At 45.5% G+C, this 26,497-nt stretch overlaps 1 protein-coding gene across 5 annotated transcripts in view; it reads right to left on the bottom strand.

The window, feature by feature from the left end:
• Window positions 1–26,497, bottom strand: part of FOXP1 (forkhead box P1) — a 385,628-nt gene that overhangs the window by 95,984 nt on the left and 263,147 nt on the right. For 4 of the 5 annotated variants that reach the window (XM_086619317.1, XM_086619318.1, XM_086619316.1 and 1 more), the window contains exon 5: window positions 13,872–13,997. In XM_086619317.1, the coding sequence (XP_086475443.1) occupies window positions 13,872–13,997 (126 nt within the window). Of the gene's footprint in view, window positions 1–13,871; window positions 13,998–26,497 lie in introns of those variants that run through there. The other variant, XM_086619320.1, reaches the window with a different exon arrangement.

Genomic DNA, 26,497 nt, shown 5'->3' with positions numbered 1-26,497 from the left:
AGACCACTCTAGGCACCCCAAGCAGCAGCAAAGGAGACACGGCCTCATCTCAAACAGGTTTTCAATCAACTTAGGGGCATCCCTTTGGGGGTGCCTCGGAAAGAGGGGTGCCCACAGGCACCCCTGCTCAGGGCTGGTTCGGGAACTCCAGGTGCTTTGCTTCGTGCAGCAGCTGCCATCAGGAGAGCCTGCAGCCTGCCAGATCCCTACGCTTAACTCATTTCCTATTCTTTACTCAACTGCCTGCAGACAATAAGCTGTCAATCAGACCCCCACAAGAACATTTACAATTATCTTCCCTCTCCCGCACCTCAGCATGGCCCCGTTCGAATAGCTCCATCCTAAACTGTTCACACATGAGCCATTTGCAACTCCTCTATTGCCATAACTGCCCTGACTCGAGAGGCGTGTTAGGAAATTGAATTTCCTCGTTTTTTCAAATAAAAGTACTTTGGTGGCGACACACAGAAGCATAAGAACTGGCTTCCTACAGGTGTGAGGCAAAAGCAACCAGGAATGGAAAAACTGCCCCAGTAATTATTATAGCATCCTGTGCATGGAACAAGGCTGTTTGCTGCTTTTTTTTTTTTAATTTGTGTTTTTTTCAGCAAAATCAAAGTTACAAAATGAAAGTGTGGGGTTTTTTATTTTTGTTTTGTTTTTCTTTCCTATTTTTTTTTGTAAGACAGGGTGGTCCCCTTTGCTCACTCCTGCAGAAATTAGCAGCAAAACACCACCACAATTTCGCAGCTGGCCCTGCTGCTCTGATGTGTCCACTGCCAGGCTCTCCCAGAACAAATGGGTTTGTTTTTCTTCTGGGTAGACACAGCTGAGTGAAGGACTCAAAATGAGCACATTTTCCAAGCAACAAGCCCCAGTAAAAAATAACAGCCATGCAAGTCATAAACATACCTTCCCTTCTAGTGCCAGTTGCGGACAACATGATTTAAAAATACCTTAACTGTGTTCTGCATTATATTAATGCTCCTATTCCAGAGAGAAATCCCCAGTACCTCAAGGGCACTTTCCAAACACTGCAGCCTGCGAGCCTGACCAGGACAGGTATTTTTGCCCATTCCTAATAGCACCGAAATCATTGCTGTGGCTAAATTAGGGCGAAATCAGTACACACGGTGATTTTACTGATTTTCTGCTCAACTGTCTGCCCAAGGGTTACCGTGGTTAACGGCGAGGAGGCATTCACTCTCCTATTAATTGACGTGGGCAGCATCTTTGATGGCTGTCAAACAGAAAGGCAACTATTGCCATGATGGCTTTTTCCCCTCCTATTTTTAATTCTTGCGCAGAATATTTCTACGACCTTTTCTGATGAAAAATAACCCATCTGATATTTCCCCTCTCCTTTAAAATGTTTATCCTGCTCTGAGTCTGCAAGGTGTAATATCATCAAGGAAGGTCAGGTTTCACAGAAGCTAATGGCACCGCTGTGCGCTCCCACCACTTTGAAAAGACGAACAATAGTCCCTCAAGTGTTGCTGCCGGTGGCACAGCAGCAATTCACGACGGAGGGTTAGAAATCTGAAATTAAAATAAACTGCTTAAAACCTGTAGATACAGAGAGAGATGCAGGAGACCGAATAAAACAGGACAATCTCTTAACCCAATCAACAAAGTGCTCATTGTTCCAGTTTAAGACAAGCAACGCAGCAATAAATATTGAGCAAAGGAAGTTAACCTGTATCCACAGCCTTTGAATAAACACAAAAGTTGAAAGTAAAATCAATGTGAGGCCTTTGGCTCCTGCCAACTTGTGCTTTACTCCTTCTTGCACAGCCTTGTTTTTACTTTTGGGGATTTTCTTTGCCTCCTCTCGTTACGCATACTTCCCTGTATAAACTCCTTATCACACGGTGAAAGGACAAACAGAAGGAGCGGCCAGCGCGCGATTCAACGGCGTGAACGACAGCTCGGTCACGTTCTGCAAATCCACCTGGGTACAGGTAACCGGGGGGGAAAGGGCCGGGCAAGACGCTGACCCACAGCCCCCATGGAGCCGGGGGAGCCTCCATCACCTTTCCACAGGCGACCACACGCAGCCCTCAGACCTCTTTAACCACCAAATCCAATTCAGTATTTACCCTATGGGACTGCGCAGACAGCGTTTGGGATCTCTGGAAGATACGGGCAAGTTCATCTCTACAAAGTCTGAGCATTCAGCTCTTGATCTGAGAATGAATAAACGCTTTGGTTAGCTCTCGTTTTCCCTGAAGTGGTTTATCCATTTCTGTGCCAACACCTCAACCAGTAGTACAGGTTTTCACAGCGAGTATTAATTCTGCCTTCACTTTTAAATCACATTTTCTGCATTTGAGTATTATTATATTCCACAGAACCAGGCGTGAGCATCATGCAAAAGGCATTCTGGTCCACGGTTGTGAATACAGCTGTGTAGGCAGAGGAATATTTGTTTTCCAAGTAATTTGTGCACATTCACAAAATTACAGCTGTCTGCAGTTCTCCTGAAATATCTGCCCTGCTGTTTACAAGCCATAAAATATAATCTGCCTTTTGTAGGGTTCCAATTGGTAAATTTGGAAATATATATATATGTGCATTATTATTTTCTTTTACACTCAGATTGGCTACTCCCTGTTACGTACTGGTTATGAAGCCTGTACAACACCAGCACTAACTTGAGGAGCCGCTGTCCTGAGAGAACAGTGGACAAACCTTTGCAAGAGCTAGACGGGCCTCTCTAATACACTTTACGGATCACTCATCGAGTGGCATCTCACCCTTATCCCAGGGTAACCATCCCATGAAGAACACCACATGAAACGGTGGCATGGGTTACAACCTACCTTTGGGCGACAGGTCGTCACCTCGGCCCTAAGAGAGCTCACGTTGGGATGGAGCCGAGAAGTTCACCAATTAATAGCACAACCAGTGATAACGGTGACAGATCATCAACAAACAGGTCTTTTCGCATCTATTCTTGCAAGTAAAACCAACAGGATTAAAATTACTAGATTTGCACTGCGGCTGTGAACCAAGGGGCTGGACTGGCAGTTGGCATCTCCCAACAGGTTTGCTTCGGATGTGTATCTGACCTATTAATAGTCCGCCAAGGCACTTCTACTGATTTTTATTTTTTTTTCCCATGAAAGATAAGGAAATTTTCACAAGTGTTTCTGATTTTTGCTTTTTGCTTCCTGACTGTACAGATTAAAAAAAAAAGTTTCTTCCAAAAGTTGTCTGAATGCACAAAACATCTTCCCTAGGACAACAAAGTCCTTGGGATCAAAATTTTCCACAGTAGATGTGGAAACATGCACTGTACCTGCACAACGCAAATCAACACCTCTCTAAGCCCAGGACACAAACCATGAGTAACTCTTCAGCCCAAAGTCTTGATGAGCAGCACAGTGCACAAAACCACATCCTACCAAGAAATCACAGTGGGTGTGATCACTACTGCTGGGCAAACCAGCACTGATCACCTTGGTACTACCAGAGTGACTTTGGTGTAAAACTGATTTGAAAGAAAAATCAGAGGCAGGAAACAAAACCCGTCTGGGATCCCTCAATCCAGCGCACTCTCCGGACAGCTGTCACTTAAACCTGGGACAAATCTAGCCTGAGCTGTTCAACCCAGTTACTGCAACCCATCCAAGATGTCCATGTGGCTGCACAGATATGTCATAAAAGGCTCGAAATTGAGATGTGCCATGCAGGTTAAGAGCTTAAAACACAGCAACGTCTTATTTGAAGCCGTACCACTTACAAAACACATGCCACAGTGACAGAACTGGCAAGAAAGCGTTGAGCTTTAATAATCACATGGACTTCTTTAATCACCCTCAATCTGTGTGCTCCACCGCATGACGTACTCGATGCACGCTGGCACATGGCGGGAGCTACGGAGCTGGCACACGGCGGGAGCTACGGAGCTGGCACACGGCGGGAGCTATGGAGCTGGCACACGACTCCCACGACATAACGTGACGGAGGACAACTTTGAGAGGCAAACAGCACCAAGCCACAGCATCGGTGACCTCGGCAGCTCCGGCATGGGCACCGCTGCCTCCTCGCGCCGCTCTCCGACAACCATCGCCACCTGAGCTCCTCCCGTCACCTTCCCACCTCGCTTCAAAATGCAATTTCAGAACTTTTTCAGCCAGACACGCTAAACCCAGGATGTAGATTTTCCAATTAGTCTCTGTTTAAACATCTGTTGGTAGACTGCATTTAGCATTAGTTATTTGAGCAAAGCGCAATTTGATTAGGCTGTCTGAAACAGAGCCAAAGTCTGCAAAATAATAGCTCAATTAAATTTTGTTTTGCTTTCATTTGTCTTATACTTTCCCGAGTGTGATACAGTTGCATATAATCAAGTAAACTAATTCCTTTCAAAATGAGAGATTTCGGTGCCTTTCCATCTCCCCTCAAAGTTTATTTAATAATCTATTCCATCTTCTCCACGCTTCATCGAACTTCATCCTGACACAAAGCGCATTTCTTTCTTGCACATTCAGTCTACTTTAATTCTCTGTTCTTTCAGTGCTTTGAGATTATGTGCCATTAATGTTACACCTTAAATAGATTTGCAATTTATAAAAGGCAGATTACGCTTATCAGGAAAATAAAAACATTTCAGCAACGCAACAGCCTTTCCTCTGCATAGAACACAAAATATTTTGCCAACCTGACACACAGCTGTAAAACTGTCAAGCTCCAAAGCCACATCCAAGCAGCATTTCCAATTGTTTCCCTGGGTTTAGTTTCTACTTATTCTGTTATGTTGCACTTGTTGCCCTGAAACTTCAATATTAGCTCTAGAGATCTAAACACATGAGGCAAACAGCTGCTCTCCTCTGCTCAAGCAAGTTACATCAAAATGCCTCCTCTCTTTCTCTCCTGCTTTTTTTCCTCTTTCTTTTTAAACAAATTGCTGTAACTCAAGTATCACTGGCCAAGTTGACGGTTTTAGAGCAAAATTCTGCTCTGTGATCATTGCTGCAGATTCCTCCAGTGCATACTCCTCTCGGCTGGTGCACGAGGAAAACCAGAGCTTCCCCATGCCGACTAAAGAAACTTTGCCTTGAGGATGGGGAAAAAAAAAAAAAAAGTCACAGTAACTTAGCTGCTATTTAGATGTGTATATGATTTAAATTTAAACGGTAAACATTTAAACATTAACTTCTTTCACACCTCTGCTAAAAAAATAAAAAGCAGTATGCATTCTTTGAGAGATTTCTTTTATGGGAGGAGACTTTTGATACATAGTACTTTTTCTTTAGTGTTTTTTTTAACGTTTGTTGCAAAGTGTGAACACAAAGGGACAAGCTGAAATAGGTATCTGGCAGGCTCTTCCCCAGCGCGTGCTGCTGAAAGCCACAAGTACTACTGCAGTTGTTAAAAATCTGTTATTTTGATGCAGAAAGGCGAGGGATGACTCCAGCTCTGGTCCAGCTCTGCCCTACCCTGCCCCAGGCAGTATTTCAGAATATTCCTGCAACAAAACAGCCTGAAAAATTAGAGGCAGCTAAAGTCCGCAGAAGTTCAAAATGGGATATGTCCTATTTAAAATGTAGAGAGCTACTAAATATGACAACCATCTGATGTATGAAAATTACTCGCAACCAAAAACAGACAGTCTGGAAATAGCTGGGATGACTTCATTTAGACAGAATTACCCAAATCTGTTTCTAATATACACAGTACACATAATAAATTTTTACAATATGACAAGGAAAACAAACTTAATAAAAGTTCCTGATCTTTTGTTACACAAGCAATCTATAGCCATGATATGTTTATAATATTTTGCCCATGATATCACAGCTCAGTAACAAAAGCTAAGCAACACAAAAAACAGTTACTAGGTATGACTTCACCTCGTGACTCCCGTCACATCGCCGTGCTCATCGCCCCGGCGCAACACCTTCCCCAACCTACGTCCCGCGCTCCACAAGTACTCGCCGTTGTCAATTTTGACTAATAGTTTCCTTTTCTCCTTCTCCCAGGCACCCTTTGACTTGGGAAGCTGCGGATCCCTACGACGAGAGTTTGTTTTTCTCCAACGACACCAGGACTCATCTGAACGGTAAGAGATTTTTAGCCTGTTTCCTTCACTCCTGGTTATTTGACAAGTGCTTGAAAACCCTGTTATAAACAATCTCTGCAGGAAAACAGATGATGTCTTACGATCACAGAAGGTAATTTTTTCAAGAACCCAACTTTCCGAGCATTTCCCAGATGCACCGCGTCAATCTTCCTGCGTTTGACTATCTCAGCTGGTTTTCCAGCCCGGGCGTTTTGCCAGGCGGGCCGGACTGCCCCTCATTGTCACTTCTGTTCGATGGCACTTGCACCCACTGCTGTTATCCCAGGCTTCAGGAAATTTTCTAACCACTGGACGGGCTCCAGCGCTGCGCACTAATAAGTTGCAGACTGCAGCGCTCTAAGCGTGCGTGTGTGTGCACGCGTGTGTCAGAGCAGGGCCATGGTTTGGAGGAGGAGGAGGAGGAGGAAGAGGGGGGGAAAACAGTAGTTCAAAAATGCTGCCTACTCAAATTGACAGAAAAGTGACCCCTGCACTTCATCAGAAATTCCTGCAGACTGACAAAATAAAGGAGTTTGCTTTTATCACACACAGTGAGACTCATACGGAAAAATGGAAACACTACATCACCCGACCTTAGGTTGCCCCCTTTTCAGCCACAGATGAATATTATGTATAAAAATTGTAAATCAATTTGAGATGTATTAAAGGAGATTCTCTTTTTCTGTATTAAAGGTAATACCTTTTAATCTCTAGATTTATTTTGTAATGTCAAGCAAATGAGAAAGACTTAATTTCCGTAACTGAATTTTGTTACTCTTAAGTCTATTTAGCATCTCTGCATGGTGTTCACATAATTTCCTACACTTTGCTTGCACCAGGAAATAATGAGCAAGTATCACTTACCCAACACTGAGTCACAAATATTTGCCTACATTAACAGAGCTTTAAAAGCCATTTTAAACAACTTAAGGAAATTGTGCTAGCCTTTGAACCGTGATTCACTACTATGAGAAATTAAGAAACTTTTCCTCTTCTAAAGGCAAAAAATCAGCTGCCACAACCTCCTTGTAATATCATTAGGTCCCAGAGCAGATTTTCCTCTTACGAATCCCTACACAATAGATTTATTTGCTTAATGAAACTGCTTCTGAAATTTTCCTACGCTCAGTGTTGGGTACTGCGAAATTTCAGTCTTTTCACATCCTTGAACTCTCATCAACATTTTTTTCCAGACTGTGTCAATAAAGTTGATTACTTGCAGTTCTGAACTCTGTTCTGCACATGGAAATAAACCAATTTGTTTTAAAGTATTTTCTGAAGAAAGCAGAACTTGGCAATCATATCTGCAAGATAAAAAAAAAAAGAGAAAAAAAAAGGGACAAACCAACCAAGCGAAACTTCCCCATGAAAACTAAACCAAAAAGCAACTCCTCCAGCAAACAAAAGCGAAGCAACGTCCTGATTTTATCACGGCTAAATTCCTGATGTACACATCATCAACCTCACTGTTGTTCTCCTGATTGATATGTCTCCCTGTCGGATATGAACGGTCTTTTCGGATCATTAATAAGTTCATTAATTTGTTATCAATTCCAGCTCGCTGTACTTAAACCACTCCGTACCACGGGGTCATCCCGCACGCCCGGACCCCTGACTACCCGCTTGTTGAGATGCCTCATACCTACAACCGATCTGTTGCTTTTACAAGTTTAATCTCGGAATTAAGGAGCTGATTGTGGAACCATGTCGCTATAACATCTTCAACCCAGCTGTACATCATATAAACCGCTATAGGAGGGGGCAGTCTCCCATCATTCCTAGCAGCAGCGCATACCTTTAACTCCCTAATCTGTAATACTACAAAATATCGCTCTCATTTCTTCCCAAGCACAAGTGGACTACCAGCAAGGGTCCAACAGTGTTATTCCTAATTACCTTTTTTTCACTCTTGATCCTGTGGCGCTCATAATTAGTTACCTGGGGCTGCAATCCAATTTGAAGTGATGACAAGAAAGTGATCCATGAAAAAGTAATAAGTTAAATCCAATTTCAGCCTTCCTCTAATTAAATGCACATGGAACTAATGACTCAAACCCTACCATTTCAGTGATAATGGTAATTAGCGAGGTGGGAGTCACTCTCTTTTTTCAACACTGTAGGTGTAAACCACAAGGTAAAATGGCAGGAGCACTCTTAATTACAAGTGTCATTTTGTCAGCAATTTACACGTTTCTGACCAGTCAGGAAGGTTTCATTTGTTTTCCCCTTCCCCGAAGTGGGTAACGCACGGGCGGACTCGGGCACAGCCAGCCCCATGGCCCCGCTCCCAACCTTGTCAGAAATCACTTTTTTAAAAAAAAAAACCCAACCTATTCTCTAAATGTTTAATGTCAAAGCAGAAAACTTGCTAGAAAACGTATTCAGGGTGCTCTAACAAGACACAGGGCTGGAAATGAGGGACTCTGGCTTCTACCATCAGTTTTACCCCTCAGGATCGACTTCTTTATCACACGCAGATGCCAAACCCCCAAACACCCCGGCGGGAGCCCCGCACCCCAATGCCACTGAGGGTCCACAGCTCTCTGACCTTGGGCGAGTCACTTAATATCTCTCTGCTGGGGTTTACACAGCTCTAAAATGAAAATAATCGCATTTGCTGACAGCACCTCCCACTGCCAGCTTTCCCAATATATCGGTATTTTCCTAGAAGCCACAGGTTTTTGGAATCACGGCATTACAGGACAGTCACAAACTTCTTTCAAGAAAAACAACTGCCCTTCATCACCTTTCTGCTCAGTCTGAAAAGCTGGAAAAACTGAATACTAAAGGCTTAAAAAAAAATACAAAAGGGTAGCAAAAAAAAAAAAGGCCCACAGGTTTCACTGAAAAAAAACCCTTAGTATCAAAATTTTTTAAGCTGATCATGTAATTTTGAGGACCTGACTCAGATTTTGTTCTGTTTGTGGGGTGGATGATATTTGCACTTCACTGGCATATTCCAAGAACTGACTAACGCCTGTAATTTGGCTTAGGGATGAAAAATAAAAGAGCTGTGGGTCCTTTGGTAGAAACCAGCAAAACTCAACTTTGTCTTATTTCCAAAGTCAAAAATAAAAAATGAAAGATTCAAGTGAGATTTTCACAGGTAAACTATTAAAACCCTGCAGAAGAGAAATCTCAACCCAACCAGAGTTGGTGGCAAAATTCCCACTGGTTGACTACAGCCAAATTCAAATCGGCTCCCGTGTTTAAGAGTGAAACAGAGATATACCCATACAAACGGAATAAATACACTCGTGAATTTATTTCCCCTCCCAAATTATCTGCTGAGACACAATTTCTCTACCAGTTGTTACATTTACCACTATGTAAAAAAGGTACACTGCGTGTAAAACCCAAGGCTACGTAACCCAGTACTTGTGTGCTCCGAGTGAAACAGAGAACACCCTTCCCTTAATTTTTCAGTATTTATTACATTGTCAAGCTAATAATTTCTAATTTCACAAAAATCCACAATAATTGCCCCCAACATCAAGCTACAGTGATTTTTTTTTTGCTCTTGCTCTCTTCTGTTTCTCAAGACACTGGAAAGAAATATTAAGATAATGTAGGATGCAAATTAAGTTCTACAAAAGCCCAGCCAAAAGGCTGCTTTAAAAAGCAGCGGTATGCAAAGGCAAGGACAGCTCTGTCCTCTCAGCTTCCCCTAGTCTTACCCCGAAAATCTAAACCCAACCCAAATTCTTTTCTTGGCTGTGACTTAAAGGGAAGATTTCTTTTCTGTTTTGTCAACCGAAAACAAAAAGTTTCCATCTTATTAATTTGATCATTTCTTCTCTCCACACACACGCGGGTGAACTATCACACAACCAATCTCATTTAATCACATAAAAAAGTCAAGCGAGGGGTTTCATTTGCAAGATACTGACTTGGACGTCCCAAATCTGTTTTGAGTCCAGTATCCAACTTTCAGCTCCATGCAACACACAACATTTACGTCTTTAAAAAAAAAAATCGTATTTTTAGTACTGCCAAAACACACATGCACTTTTACTTTCTTAGGAGAAAAATGTGTCTCTTGATTTGTTTCCAATCTGTGTGCTCTTGCCAGCAACTAAAATGCTTCAAGAACCAAAATGAATAATCGTTAAGAGCATCAGCAATTAAAGCTGCAAATTTTAATCAATACATCTATTAATACAAAGATATATTTATCTTGGCCAGGAAAAACGTGCACATTTTCAAAATCTTAAGCATACCTGGCCTGTTAAATTATTTGTTTCACAGATTCAAGGAAATTCAACGTCTATGGCAAATATATTATCAAACATGCTTTAGTCTTTTTTTCACTTCCAGTAATTTTTTGTGGGACTGTTATTTTTTATAGTCTTTTCCCAACTGCTAGTTACTAAACCCATTCCTTAACTTTCAATTTTCTTTTGTTTGTGTCATCAGGCTGTGAAACCGGAGGTCACTGCCAAATATAAAGCACGGCAGTGTGAGATAGGCTCAAAATGTGAGTCATCGTGTATTTGGAGATTTATTTTTTCTTCAACTATCAGCAGAGCACATCTCCATGCCTGTGTCCAAATTCTTATACACTGAATATCTCAAAATCTCCTAAAAAGCAGGTCTCCAGGTAGAGTTATCAAGGTCAAGAGATCCCAAAGACGATGGCAGAAGCCCATTGTCATGTAAACGCTATTGAAGGCACGGTGCCCAGCGCAGCCACGGGATGCCAGAATATATTTAAGTACCGTGGCTATTTGATCAGTGAATAAAGAAGGAATATAGGAAATTATCCACGAGGCCATAACAGATTAGCTGCACAGCATATACTAGATTAATTTTCCGCATCTGTTTGTGGGGTTTACACAACAAAGCCTGCCAGCCATCATTAAAGTGCTGAGCCTGAGATGGAGGGAGCTCTCCCAGCCCTGCGTGGGACCACACCAGCCTCCCTTCCCGGGGCGGGCAGGACCATGGAGTATCTTATTAGGAGAAGCAGCAGCTCAGGTGAACCACATCCCTTCCCCACCGTTTCAGGCAAACACAGCTCCCCAGCACCCATGTTAGGGAGCTTTCTGCCAGTGCCCTTGCCAAGCAGGGCAGAGATAAGCAACGCCGATGGTATTCTTGCTATGCACGAAGCCTGTTTGTCGGAAAAAAAAGCAGGTAGCTGCTAACCGCTGTGGCTACCTGATGAGACATCTATATTTATAAACTAAGGGCAAAGATGACTCGGTTCATTATTTAAGCAAATTTTTGAAAAACGGGTGCATTTCCACCACCCTCGACGTTTATTCTACGTACTGTCAGCAATGGGTATTGCCTCGTCGGTGCGGCGCCATCCGACTTCAGCGGGTGTGGGTGCTTGCGTGGGTGCAGTTTTACTCAAAAATTCTACCCCCAGCACCACCGTTTCCTTTCAGCAACAGATTTTCATTGCAGGGATGCACTTGAGGTCTGTTACATTCAAGAGGACTTCCAGTACGTTTAAGACCGCAAAAGCTCCAGGAGTGAGGAGGGGGAAAAAAAAAAAAAGAAAAAGACTGGGCAGTCATTTGAATCAGTGAGTGACAGGCTGGGCCAGCTCTCTGTATACATTAATAAATTAGAATTTTAATTGTGTCTCTGACTGCAGGAGCTGCTCCAGTACTTTAATATGTACCAACAATTGGCTATGTTATGGAATCCGCGATGTGGCCTTCACTGTTGACCTCTGCAACACAATTCCCAGTCTGACTACGGAAACTGTTTGGTTTGATCCTTTCAACTTATTTGAATCCTGACAAATAAGCTCACAGCTGAAAGGTCAACACAGTCATATTTCATCCTCTGGAGCTATTCTTAAGACATCTGCACAACAAAGCACTTCTTTTAGTACCTGACACTGGACCTAGCCAGCACAATCTCTCATTAAAAACGTCCCCAGTGGAAGAGTCTATTAAAAGTCATATGGATCAGCTATGGATTTACCAAATAAAATATTTTTGAAAGCATTAATGTAACGCTTTGGATTATGGCGCTCTACGTTGCCAATAAAACGTATATTTGCCCAATGACAAAATGTTTCATACTTTCCAAAAGAATAATAGCTCGGCTATAAAGTGCAAGGTGTTGTCCAGCAGCCTGAGCACGGGGGCGGGAGCCAGGAACTCATGAATCTTAATCCTACCTCTAAAACCAATTCCCTCTGCGATCCTAAGCAAGTCACTTAACCTGTTTCCCTCAGTTTCCCAGTCCAGAATTGGGATAATGCTACTTACTTATCAGACTTTCCTTCTGGGGATGTTTTGGAGATTAGTATTTGCAAAATGCTTTGAAGATGAAATCACTACACGAAGGCTAGAAGCTGTCCATGCTGGGCCAAGGGCTGCAGTTAATAGCTATCCCTCGCTCAGGCAAAACGCCCCTTGAAGTCCCCGTCACCTTTATTTAGGTAAGAATCACAGAATCGAGCCCTTCCTCGCTTTACTGTCAAAGCCTTTAGTGATGTTGGCTTTACCTTCCACATTCCACAACATTTTTAAAGCATATAGGATCCGTATTTTTGGAGGAAAATAATCTGAAACACATATAAAAGGCAAGAGAAGCAGCAATGCTGTCAGAGAACTCATGGCGATAGTATATCAAACTAAAAAAAAAATTAGAAAGAGCAAAACAGACATGAGTTTGACAACGTGCTATGACAACAAGAAAAAAAAAAACTCGGAAAGAATTTGGGGCTACAGAGGCTGAAGCATCAGATATAGAAGAGCGAGATAAGATGAATGTCCCAGCTACAGGGCTTTGTGTGATGGCAGCTGAACTGCTGTACTCAGTAACTTATTATCAAAAATACAGTGACACGCTGCAATTGCAAAGAGAGGAATAATAAAAGCAAAAACCAGCTGCAAAACAGCAAAATGGTCAAGGGTCTAGAAGTGCTGGTTTACGAAATACATAAAGAACTAGATACATATAATTTGCCAAAACTGGCAAGTACATGTTAGTATCTCAGATGTTTGAGAAGTGTGAACACGAGGCAAGGCAAGGGACTGACTCAGTATTTATACAAGCAGTATTACTTGGAGCAAGAGGATGGAATTAAAGTGGAAAGTTCCTGAGCGTGTGCTTTGTTATGGAAAACCATCCGAAGGAAAAATAATAGCAGTCCCACCACCACTTGGGATTTCTAACACTAGAATAGCAGAAAAAAAAAAAAAAAAGGAAAATGTGATACATGACCTAATAGGTCTTTCTTAACTCCTGTGATTTATCCCGCAAGACTAGCAGAATGTACTCCAAAGCCGCGTATGTGTGCACACATCTTCTGTTTGGGAATGCTGTATTGGTTTTAGCTTTCTGAATTCATAACCGCACAAAGCCCGAGAATATTTAGATTTTTCTTTCTGAAGATGTCCATAAATCAGCAGACAATAAAAGGGGAAAAAAATACACCGATGATATGATATCCTAGTATTTCCCAATATCCTTGACACAGTAAATCAACGGTTTGAGTGAACACAGACTACAAACGGAACAGCAATCAAACAGAAACGTTAATGCAAATCTCCTATGCACACTGACACAGTAACAAAAGCTATTCCATTTTGTCATGATCCAGTCCTACCAGATGCTAATAGAAGTACATGCTCACAGATCTGTAAATACGCCGTGGGTGGGATTTTCAAGAGCACCTAGCACCGGTCCTCAGGCCACTTACATCAGCCACAGTTGCTCCACGGACTTCACTAGGGGGAAGCTTCTGAAGGTCCCATCCCAACGTTCAGAAGTAAGACGCATTTATTCCGCTTTTACAAGCCCCAGTCCCTCACGGAGGCACGGAGGCTCCCCTTACCTGAAGGGCTGGCTGTTTGTCATTCCTCTTCGGAGACTTTAATCCACTAACTTGTTGCTGCTGCTGCTGCTGCTGTTGCTGCTGCTGCTGCTGTTGCAGTAGAAGCTGCCGTGCCACCTGGAGAGCCTGCGAGGAAAGAGGTTTGAAAATTGAGTTTACAGCAGACAGGACCTCAGGAGCTACACACACGGCACAGGGTCGAGGCAGCCCTTGATCATGAGTACCGCTCCACTCCCGAATCACCTCCGCCGAGGAAAGCAGTGGCTTCCACCAAAAAAAAACCACCCAACAACTCAGCACTTGCACGCAACGAGGTGATATCCCACCGCTGCATTTCCCATTTTGACTATGGAGAAAAACAGCAGCAGCTGAAGTTCAGCTCCTGCGTGGGAACCTCAAGTAACTGCAGAAATCCCAGCGGTGAGCACCATACAGTTATTTTTATTCCCTCTCTGGAGCGACTCATAGCCCTCCTTGCTACCAGTCAGGCTCATGTGCTAATGGCTTCCACGCTCCTCTTCTCCAGAGGGTCAGGTCTGGTTTACAGAAGAGGGCAGTCGTATATCACTAGCTGCTCTCCTGAGCACCAGAGAAAGTCAGGGAAGTTTCTGGAAGGCTATGGCGGGAGGAAGAGGAGAGCCAGCGGCAGGCAGAGCTGTGCTGAGTGCTGGAGGTACCGCGCTGAAGGCTGAGGAAGCTGTGAGGAGCTGAAGAGAATGCCATGGAAAGTGGGGACAACATCTCACCCCACCAAAATCACTAAGAACAGCATCAGGGACTGGGGTGGGAGGGGACAGAGCAGCAAAGGGACAATGCGGATTCACGGGATGGAGGGTCAAGCGACGCGATCCTGAAAGTATGAGCAGAGCATCACACGGTGGTAGATTATTGCAAAATTTCTGCAGAACAAGAGAAAAACGTCCCTGGACACTACAGCCAGCTGCTCCACAAGGCCCGATTTCTCCATCAGGTCGAGAAAAGCAAGAGGAGATGAAACACGGGGGAAAGCAGGACAATAAGCTGGAGCAAGTCCCTCTCCCAGCTCCCTCCCAGCCCCCCAGCCAGGGGACTGCAAGGAAGAGGCCGATCCCTGCAAGACAGGCTGTGGCACAGCTGAGGCTCTGCCAGTGAGACCCAAGCCCACTGCTCCCAGAGGATTCACCAGCGCCGGACTCGGGCTTTCTTGGTCTCCTTGGAGACGTTCGGTACATGTGTAGGTGGAAAAGTGGGAAGGCTGAAGACTTCATTAATGTAAAACAAGAAAAATAGTCCCTTTGCAAGATGCCTACACGGAAGGAGGGAAAAAGCCTTCCCCACTCCTACTGTGTATGCTCTCTGAGTGATTTAATTAATACCTATTTAATTAAGGAGTCAGATACGCTTCGGGTTTCACTTGCTTCTCCAAGTTGCAAAGTGTTTCATCTCAGCGCAGAACCGCCAGGAAAGCTTTGACACCAAAGACTGCAAACTCAGATCCGTCACCCCCCAGTAAAACCTTGTTATTTTATGGCCTAGACCCATCTTCCTACTTTTGAAGGGACATCAGGCAGCCCGGGGGGCTGAAGAACCACCATTGCTGGCCAGCACGTCAGGGCAAGCGGGGAAGAGAGACCTCACTGCGCTCTGGCAACGAGCCCTCCTTTCAAATTCAATAACAAGTCTCCACTGGATCGGAAAAACTCCTTTAAGGGTGGATGTGATTTCCAGCGGAGCTTGGTGCGATGAAGGTAAAATTGGATTTTGCATTTCAAGCTGGTTGGAGCTCCATGCACCCGCAGCATCTCTAAAACGGTCTGTGTCCCTGCAAGGGGTAGGAGGAGGTGCCGGGCATACGCCGGGGTGGGTGAGCGTCTGTGCTCCCACGCACGCAAATGCCCCTGCCGTCAGTTCAGCGTCAAGAACCAGAAGACCCTACAGCTTACCGATTAATACAACGCCACAAAGGAAACCTTTATGCAGAAAGTGCTAAGTATGGTTAAAAAAATGTTATTTTTATTGAATTAGCTTATTTAGCTGGTAAAGCATCTTCAAGGGTGGGCAGAGGCAGCAGAAATAAAACCTACAAGACTTAAGGGGATGGGCAACAAATACTCACCTACTTAACAGGGGTGTTGTATGGCTTATTTAATTAATGAATACTTGTAAAGCACTCTGAGTTGCTCAGACAAGAAGCGCTATACAGTACAAGCGCAACATATTATTATATATTATTAAGACTGGCTCTGCAGAAGAATAATTCCAGGTAAATGTGCAATCAAATGATCATTTTAGTTCCCAGTAATTAGATTCAATAGGCCAAAAAAAACACAGAAGCCTTTCTTTAATTATACACTAAACAATCAGAACATCCCTAACCTTTCGAGCTACAGCCTTTTTGAATAAAACATCATCAACTTATAGATATTATTCCAAAAAGAACCAGTCACCATATGTGTTGTCTCTTTGAAATACAGTTGCTATAGCAGACCCTGCATGCATTTCATGTGATATGATCATATTCTATCCGTTCTGGCAGCTGAGAGGTTGCACAACTAAAATTGGCTGCCAGAAATTTTTGAAGATTCCCAGAACAAGTAGCCATGCAAGAAATGCCTCCTTTCTACTCCAGCTGGCTGCGGAGCTCCGTGCAGCTCGGCAGGGTGGCCGGTGCCACCACAAGCCCTGACCATGCCTGGTCCCATGCCAATGAACATCTCTGTCCTCCAGCCAGGCTTGCGATGGCAAGGCTCCGATGGAGCAAAGCCAGAGCTCTGTCCCTGCTCCAGTCCCACCTGCGCAGCACCCACATCTCCACACACCCACCCTTGTGCAGGCTTTCCACTTGAGGTGACGTCCACACCTCCCTGCTCCGTGTCCGGCTGGTACTTGTCCTGGCACTGAGACATGGTGGGATCAGCGATGGAGAGAAGGAGGAAGCAGCACAGAGGGTGGAGTGGGAGGGAGAAGCAAAGGATTAAAAGAGAATGAAAGTAACAAATGAGTTGACTGGAGGGAGCATCACGGATACAGGGAGCTGGGATGGACAGGAACAGCGAAGGGAGAAACACGGAGGGGCAGGCACGGGTGGGATGGCGGCAAGCTGACAGCTCAGGGGATTGCAGCTTGAAATGGCATTTCCCATCTCTCTGCTCTCAAGATTTCGCTCTTCCACTTATAAATAACTGACAGCAATAAAAGCTAAGCATCAGATGAGCTTGGGTTTAAGGTGTGGAAGGGTGTTCATAGCTCAGATCTGGTTCTTACTGAGCATCTGCACCAAGTAGCTACTGCATCCTTGGAGGTACAGTGAACCCAGGGATGCCAAGTCCCTTTGCCGTTCTGCATTTCCCAGCTCAGCCGTTCCTCCCTCCGGCCTCGGACCAAGCATTCCCCCTCCCATTTCCATGTCTCATCCGCACTCCGCACACACAACGGGATGTGCAGAAAACAGACGGCTAGGTCAGTACGGGAAGCACCAGCCCTCTTTCCTCTTATACGCAAAGTATTTCAAGCTCATCTGGAGTGCCTTCATGAAATTAATTTGCTGATGTCGGTTCAAGCCCGGTGGACACCTGCCCTCATTACGCCGGCACATCCCATTTAATCCATCCCGACAAGCGCCGCACCTCGACCCCCTTCTCCGGCTCCACGCAGCCATCGCTCCCGTGCGGAGCCCACCGCCGGGTGCCGGCGCGGGAGCCGTGCCGAGGCTGCCGACGCTGCGCCGCACTCGAGCGAGGAGAGACAGGGGAAATTAATTTGAGAGCGAAGACAGTCCCACAACCTTCATCAGCACGGAGATTCGCAAGCAGGCCTGTACATTAATAAAGCTTCCTGTGGGAGTAGATGTTGCCTTTGATTTGCATGTGAATTCAATGCTAGTGAGAAGTGCCAGACTGTCAGACATGGAGACCAAAGTCTCTTATCTTTCCAAAAGCTTCTGTAGCAGTTTCCCCACATTTCCTTAATCATCTGCCTTGTCCTCAACTTACTGAACAGGCAGCAGAGAGTAAAGCTGGACTCGGTTCAACTCCTGCTGCTGCCAAGTCCTGAAACAAGGGTGCCAGGACTGTTTACTGCTAGCCAACAGCTCTGCTAACGTGGCCCTCTGCTCACGAGCGGGTGCTCTGACATCTCCAAGCTCTTTTCACACATTCCTCCCCACTGCCATAGTTACATCCTAAATCTCCACCACGTGCTTGCACTTCTGCAAGTGAACAATTGCCAGGGGCCATGGTAAACCAGCTCGTGTTTGTGCATCCAGGCAACTGAGTTCTCCTTCACGGGACCAGCAGGTAGAGACTCCAAGAGCCCTCAAAACCACAGAGGTGCTTCAGGTATCCGGGACCGTGACTACCAGCAGCCGTGCTACGTGCTGTCTATCTGTGCCAGATCCAGACACCAATCCTGGCCTCCAGCAGTTAATCACAAAGCATCAACAATCATCCTCCCCTCTGCCCTAAATACAAATAGGAAATCTTCCCACCTACTGAAGGAAGAGGAAGAAAAGCATCCCCTAGCAAGTGCATCTTCTGCGTACCACGGACTTTGGTCACTATCAACAGGGATTTGAAAGGACACAATCAGTAAAGGACTCACTACCAACCGAGTCATCTTGATTCTGCTCGGTGCTACGCCTACACGCAAGATTCAGTAAATGAACTCCTGAGCCATTTTGTTATCCATTAGGAAATCACCCAGAGATAAAGAGATTTTCTGGCGTAAAACAGAGACCGGTAAAAAGGCAACTGAAATGCAGTACTATAGAGACATTGCACAAACTTGGGGTGGTATGTGGGAGCCAACACTGGGTGACACTTAACTCAGGAAAAATTTTAACAGCACATTCACTGTGAGATGAATCAAGCCTGTTTCATTCAAAGATGCCACGGAGCAAGTGGTAAATCCCACCAAAAATCCCTCTCCCTGTGCTTAGGGAAGTGTCAACCATTCAATGTTTCCCAACTAGTTAAGCACTGAGGGGGGGAAGTACACATCGGAGATGACCAAGACAATTTTATTGCAAGATAGACAGAACGTGACTTGTTTGCCCAGCTGTTGTTTGCCCAGAACATCCGGCACTGTTATCACCCGAGTTACTGTTGTAATTCGACATTTTCACGCGAGTGGCTCAATCTTTCGGTTTCATCATCTGCTTCGGGCAATTTCTGCTCGAAGGGTAAAAATGCAGCCCTGCCTCTGACTTCACGTGGCTAGAAATTCGGAAAGTGGGCTGAAGAAGGGAAACACACTGGAAAAAGAGGGTAGAACTTCAAAAATAGAAATGCTGCTTAAATGCCATATACTTGCTTACGGTATTAGTACATAAGGAAAACAGTAACAGGATCCAGTCCTATGGAGCCTCTTGCTAACTTGTTCCACCACTGCAGCCAGTAAAACAAGGCAGCGACTCTCCAACTGTTTTTCCATCAGCCTCTTTCTATTGAAGAAAAAGAGCTCAAGCTCCTCCCTTCCCATCTGCTCGAACCGATATTAATATCAATCAGCTATTAATGAAATATGAAGACCTACGGCTATAATGGGCCTGACTCGAACGTCAGAAGAAGCCTGTTTCTGCATCTGAGGTTTATCAGGCAAGGAAAGACCGATCCAGGAAACTGCAGGATGTACGGAAAGGTACGTATGTTGGAGGGTGGGGAGACGAGCAACAGACGTGAGGATGCAAAAGAAACCAGCATCCTGTCTGACTGCTGATTCCCAGGGCAGTTGTGCGGTAATCGGCTGCCTCCGAAATGGAGAAGCATGCACACAGAAGTTGCAAGAAGGGCACAAAACAAAATCCCATGTGTTTTTACAGATTCCTAGGATTTTGGGCCTTTCCAGGTGGACAAAGCTGCCCATCAAGAAAGCAACTTGAGAAAGGAGGAAGGAAGTGTTCCCAGAAATCAGAGATGGTCCCACAGCCATCTGAAGTGTCCAAGCAGTAAATCTGGAAAGTCACTCGCCAGCCAACATCATCATCTGTCCGTTATTTCAGTTACGGTCATTAAAAAGCAAAACACAACACAACAAGCAGAGAGAGATGAGACAGAAGATATTTTAAGGGCATAATCTACCCTTGGAGAAAACACAATGCTACCCCAGTCCCAGACTCCAGAAGCAAGACCTTCTGTGCTGACCTCCGAGCAATGACAGATAGCCGGCTCCTCATGCAGCTAAGAGTGCTGCTAAGCTTTCCCCACCGTGTTTTAGATGAAGCATGGCTTTGCAGCACCAGGCATGCAGTTCTCCCACCACCTATTTTCCCCCAAGTTTCGCAACAGCTTTAGGCACTGAGGAGCCCAGCTAAAGGGGTCTCTCCCAGCAGAGGCATGGCCCACCTCTCAGCAGGGTTTCTTGCTTCCATTTAGTCTCGCAAGGCAAGTACCTTTGTTTCTCCCGGGTGGGACGAGGAGGGATTTAGACTCAGTCAGCAATCTCTCTTCTTGCTCAACTCCCATCTGTCCTCACACCCCGCTCCACTCCGCAGCTGCTCCCAGCAGAGTGGCAAGATGCAGCTCACAAGCTCGGAAGCCCGGATGCACCCCAGCTTCGGAGCTGCTTCATGTCTCTCCCACTCCTGCCTCCTCTACCTCCTCTCCTGCGACACCCTCTTCTCCTGGAGCAGCAGATGTAGAGGAGCGGTGGTAGGAGGCAGACACGTTGGAGGGGAGCCCTGCTGCAGCTCTCCTCCGAAAGGCTGAGGAGCCGCACAACGTGTGGAAACCGGCGAGGAGCGGAGCAGTATGCAAAATGGGGAGAAAAAAAAAAAAAAAAAACTAGTGCAAAGCGACAGCAGTGGGTAGTGCTGTTCCTCTGGGAGGAACAGAACAGGGGGAGGTGAGAAGAACCAACTAGAGAGAATAGGAAAGGAACCAAAATGAAGAGGAGGAATAAAGTGTAGAAGATGCAAAAAAGAGAAGCAGATGTTCTTGCAGCACTTATTCCCTCTGACATTCATACCCAGCTCTTTCATCTTCCTCCAGAACTGGGAAACGAGCTGCTACGTGCTCCCTCCCCACTCCCACCATCCTGACCCTCTGTGCCACACATCAAAATGAGCCAAGGCCAAGAGCCCCAACACTGCTCCTGGCACCGCAGCGGGGAAGCCTGGAGATAACTCCAGTCAGGACACGGGGCTCTGCTACGGGACACAGCTAGAATCCAGTGTAACCTGGTGAAGGAGCCCTGCTGTCCAGCTGCCTCACCAGCCCTGCATTCATCCATCTCCATATCATCCTCTCTTTTCTTGTTTCATTAAATAATCCTGCTCTATCTATCCTGTACCCAACTCCGCTCCGCAGATGCATCAGAGGGATGCTGTGAGCCAGGGGAGATGGTGCCAGCTGCCTGCACCCAGCGCCTCACTCCGCTGCAGCTCCATCCAAGGGGCTACCAGCCAGCTCCTCAAAGAGAAGAGCTTCAGCAACAATCCTTTACTCAAATAAAACGATCAGCTGGCCCTGAAGGCTTCGCTTAGATGCAGCAGACTGATCTAGCCAAGTGACTAATGGGTGATTCCCATGCTGGAAAAAGAGAAGGGACCTGGAGGTCCACATGTACAAAGCCCGGCTCACATCCTGTCCTTGATGTAGCGGGGGCAGGCTTGGAGCAAGGGAGCTGGCAACGTGCCTCGGGCTGAAGCATCTCCTAGAATAGTTCAGTCATAAGGAAAGAAGATGAGTCTTTATTTTTCTTCCAACAGGCTCAGTTTCGTTCCTCTGGAATAGCTCCTGGCTATCAGTTGAGGAGATCCCTCCAGAAAAAGGCACTGGAAACAAAAACCCTTTCTTCCAAATCCACAGGGTGGAGTTGCCTGTGCCCAGCGCTGCTACACTCGGTCCTCGTGGGTGCTGAGGTTACTTCTGCTGGCAGGAGGATGTGCAGAATCGATGCTCCTGCCCTGCTGCCCTGCAGCCCACCCCACAGCTGGGAAAGTCCCTGCCTGTCACCCCATCTCTGCGGCAGTGGGGACCCAGTCCCACGCAGGGGTACGACAGGGATTCGCCTCCAAAACACCTGATTTTCATTTTGTAATTTATTCATGAATTCCACCAACCTGGGGGGAAAGGCAGTCGAGGTATTTTCCTCAAATAGCTGGAGACGTGAGTGGGATGGGAGGGGGCAGGCGGCGCGAGGCAGCGGGGGACGAGGTCAGCCCCAGCAGAGCCCAGAAACCTGCGAGCCCTGAACCAGCCACAACAGCGACAACGGCTACAAAAATCCCATTCTTGAGGCACAAACGAAATCCTCAGGCGGCTACACTGTAAAAACACCTTCTGTCTCCTCTTTTAAAAAGTCACAGTCAAGACTCATCAAAGCCATTTAAAAAGCATCTGGCAAAAAGTTCCCAAACATTAAAAATGGCTCTCTTTATTTTGGCATGTCAAGATTCACAGCATGTAGCGGTCTGTACCAGCAAGAAAGGAGGGATGGGCCAACACATCCTGGTAAAATGAGAAAGGATACAAATCTTGGCTCCCCGTGCAAACTGAACCAGAACTGAACTATGTCTGAGTGATGAAAAAAATCTTATGGGATTTCCAGCTCGTTTCTGTAGGCTCGGGATCAGATTCTGAACTACTGTGTTTATCCAAAAGTGAACCAGACCTTTGAATATTTGGAGGACTATTCACTGCTGAGCCGCGTTTTTCTTGGATGTCAAAAGCACGGGAAGTTCTCATATTTTTTAACAGAGAAGAAGGGTAAGGTGGGGGGGAGAAGGAAGAGTGCCTTTTTGTTGCTACAACATAAATAGTATATTGCATACAGCTGCTTGTGTGCTTCCCTGTGCGGTCAACAAAACAGGGAACATATTTTAAGCTTGTTTTCCAAAACACTGTATGACAAACTTGCACTCAGAGGCCCATGAAACAAAGTCCCTGACCGTGGACATCTCACCACGTACCATCAGACGCTTGCTGCTCTTGAGTGAACGAAGGAAGCAAAGTCTTGGGACAGCCCAAAACATGGGAAACTAATGCTGCAAAATCACGTCTTGGTACGTCAAGCCTATGGCACAACCCAATTTAGAATAGCTTCTAAAAATCTTAATTTTAAAAGATTCCGGTAGAGCAAAATTAGGCGAGGTTCAGATGGAGGCGACAAAAATGATTAGAGGCCTCGGCAGATACGAGGAAAGATTGATAAGGGTGGGAGTGTTTAGTTTAGCGAGAGATGAGTAAGAGAGGAGATGATAAAAGTACACAAATTGTGACTCGGCCTGAGAAGGTACATCTGGTGCTATTTGCCATTTCTCATAACGCAAGAGAAAGGGGACATTGAATGAAGTCAGGAAGCAACAACCACCAAAAAAAAAAAAATTAAAGCAGATAAAGGGATTTTTTTTTTTCTTTCTTAATACACAACTCATAATTACTCTCTGGAACTTACTGTCACAAGATATCACCAGTGCCAAGAGCATGGGGAGGTCGCAAAGAAAGGATTAGACACTTGCACAGATAGTAATGAGGGCATTTACAGCTACCTTTGGAAAGATAAAAATATAAATCAGGATACAAATGTTTATGCTTTGGGGCACGAGCCAACCTTTAATCACCAGAGGCTAGGAGGAAACTTTCCCCCATGGACAAGTCCTCTAACTGTCCTTCACGGGCTTCTGCCCAAGGACTACAGCCAGGGCTGGAGAGAACCCAAGTCTTATGGGATGCTCCTGTGCCCCCTGCCTTCTCGGGTACCTCCATCCCACACTGCTGACCCAAAACTCCACTTCCCAGCCCCCTTGGCCCCCAGGGAGCTGCCGGGCACGGGGTGGCTTGCCCACGTTCCCTGGTTCAGCCGCTGCCCACATCACCTGGCCCCAAGCCACTCATTTCCTCTTTCTTCTTCACATAACATTTAAGTTTCAGGTCCTTATTTTGCCAGCCCTTCCTCTCCCCGATATTTCAGCTGCCATTTTTTCCTCCCTCAAAACTAAACCTGCAGATTCAATCCCTGCCACCCGTTTGGGCTTCCTGCTGAGGGCTGATCCCTCGGAGCCGGAGGGCGAAGCATCCACCTCCTCCTCCCGGACCCACCAGCGACATGCATACTTGAATGCAACTTCAGGATGTCAGGCAAATTTTCCTTTTTTTTGATCTGAAGCCATTTCATAGAAGGAATCTACATCCCCAAGGAGGAAGACGACCCTCCTGTCCCCGCAGCACCTGCGGGGCAGCGGCAGTCAGGCGCTATTACGGACCGCGGAGCTCATCAGCGCACTGGAACTGACATGCGATTTGGGGAGACAAAGAGAGATTTTGAAAGCAAGTCAGTCTATTAAATTTATACCTACCTGCACAATGTGAAACAAACCACATCTCGGTTTCCTTTCATGTGCATGACAGTCTTAACTTGTTTCTTTTAATCCCGTAAAAGCGGTTAAAGCATGCAACATGCTTCCCAGAGATGAGGCAAACCTGTATTTTACTTCCTGACAGTGATTTAGTTTATAGGTTGGGTTTTTTTTCCAGGGAAGATAATGAGCATTGTCCTAAGCTGGTATTACAAAGGAAATACTACATGCTACATGCTAGACACCTGGCATTTAAAAAAGAATCACATAAATTGACACTGTCTGTAACGGACCAAATACAGCTGCAACCCCTCACGCTGCACAGACACCAGTATCGGTGGCAAAAAGCTCCCAGCAGCACTGGTTGAGGTTTTCTTCAGAAGTCAGCATCCTTCTACAAACTCAAAGTGCCTCTCGCTCAGTCAATCGTACCCTGAGTAGGACCGGGGAGAGGACCAGGGATGTGCTGAGGCAGAAACAGCTACGTAATAAATCCAGCAAATCCAAAGGGGTGAAGCAGTAATCCATGGAAACGTTCCACACCAGAGGGGGTTCTAAGTGCCTTTAATTCCCAGCTGCAAACCCAATAAGCTGCCGGAAGGCTGAGACCGCCGAACACAAGGGGTTAACAGCCTCGCTAAAGAAAGTGATACACATAATTTCCTTTTATCACAAAACAATATGTTTATTATTTTCTGTGTATCTGTTAAAGGGCATGGCCTTCTGAGTGGAAAACAAAACACAGCTCAGTCACATGTTTATTTGCTTCAGCTACTCCCTTTCCCTTCTGATAAATAATCAAACATGCCATCCAGAAAAAACAAAACCAGTGAGCTGGGAAATTTGATGGTCATCAAATAGACTAAGATACCAAGAAAAGCAGCCCACTGTTCCCACAGTGAGTTTTCTGCCCCACACCTACACTAACATCTGAGTAAATAACTTCAGTCACTCTTTCCATTTTCCCCATGCAATTACTCCTACTGTTAAACAAATTGTCCTTAAGGCAGTTGCAAACACCATTTTTTTTTTTTTCTGCAAAGTAGAACAACTTCTGAACATTAAAAAGCCAGACTAGCAATATATTTTAAAAATATGTTTGTTGTACTTGCGGTTTGGCTGAACACACAGCTTGATTTCTCTCTCGCTTGCTCTCTTTTCTAGGAAGATGGGGGTTTACAGTTTAAAATTTTAAAGTGTATTTGGATCTCAGAGAAGCAGGAAAAGCCTCGAGGACGATGGGTCTTCTCCATAGGGCAGGCAGCATATTTTCCATTTTCTCTTACGTTTCACACTACACGAGCATCACGAATGCTTATGAAAAAAGTTACCTGCTATTTTGGTGGACTTTTGAGGGGGGAAGAAACAACCAAGAATCATCAAGTCGTTTTTTAAGTCACTCAAACAGAGAGACAAAAATCCAGCATACATGTTGCAACACGATTACCCAGAGGATCTACGCTATCTTCCAACAACCCCTGAAGACCATTCCTCCAACAATCATTAATACTGAAAAACTGCAGAGAAAATCCCTCACGTGAGAAGTTAACAACCATTACCCGGCGTGAGCACGCTTTCCCTTTCCTTTTGTAGTACCACAGGTCTAAACAATAGTAATATGAATGAGATAATAGCCATGCTTGTCTCAGCAGCCTGATTTTTATTAGCATGAAATTGGTACAAATATTAGCGAGGCTGGTTCGCAAGCGGTGCCAGAGCCACGATGCAAACAATTTGCGGAAAACAAAAAGCGACTCAGTGGGCTTGCACCTCTCTCTTTTGCTGCCCAGAACAACAGCCACGTTTCCTTTTTTTTTGTGTTTTTTTGATTTTTTTTTTTTTTTTTTTTTTTTTTTTTTGAGAAGCCGCAGCACCCAGTGAGCAGCTGGGACGGTGACACACGGCTGCTCCTGCTCCGGAGGGACGTCGCAAGGCGACGGGGTGCCCCGAAAGAGGACTTGGTCCTCGCCGCGGCTCTCCAAAGTCATGCCAAAAAACCCACCCTCGTTGTCGACACCGCAGTCAACAACCTGAACCGGCTTCTTTGGCTCCAAACCTGAGCAATTCCCCTCTCCTGCGCTGCCCGGCTGCCCGCGCAAGGCAGCAAGTTAAAAGTTCAGCCCTGCCTGCGCGCTCCTTCACTCTGCGCGCTCGCAGAGAAAATGAAGAGTTTAACAGAGTAAGCTCTTACTGTCTGCCTTTAGATTTCCGTCTTCGCGCTGGAGATGTGTTTCTGGCTGTTTCTGTGAAGCGGGGGCTGAAGAATGGTAAAAAGATGTTTGAATAAACAGGAAGTGCTGTGCAGCCGGAGCGCGGGCTGGAGGGAGACGGCGCTGGAGCACTGCCCTTCGCC

This window comes from Tauraco erythrolophus, chromosome 12 (genome assembly GCF_009769465.1).
Source record: "Tauraco erythrolophus isolate bTauEry1 chromosome 12, bTauEry1.pri, whole genome shotgun sequence".
Taxonomy (NCBI): Eukaryota; Metazoa; Chordata; class Aves; order Musophagiformes; family Musophagidae; genus Tauraco; species Tauraco erythrolophus.
The sequence above is the reverse complement of the archived record's forward strand: the minus strand, read 5'-3'. Positions and strand labels throughout refer to the sequence as shown.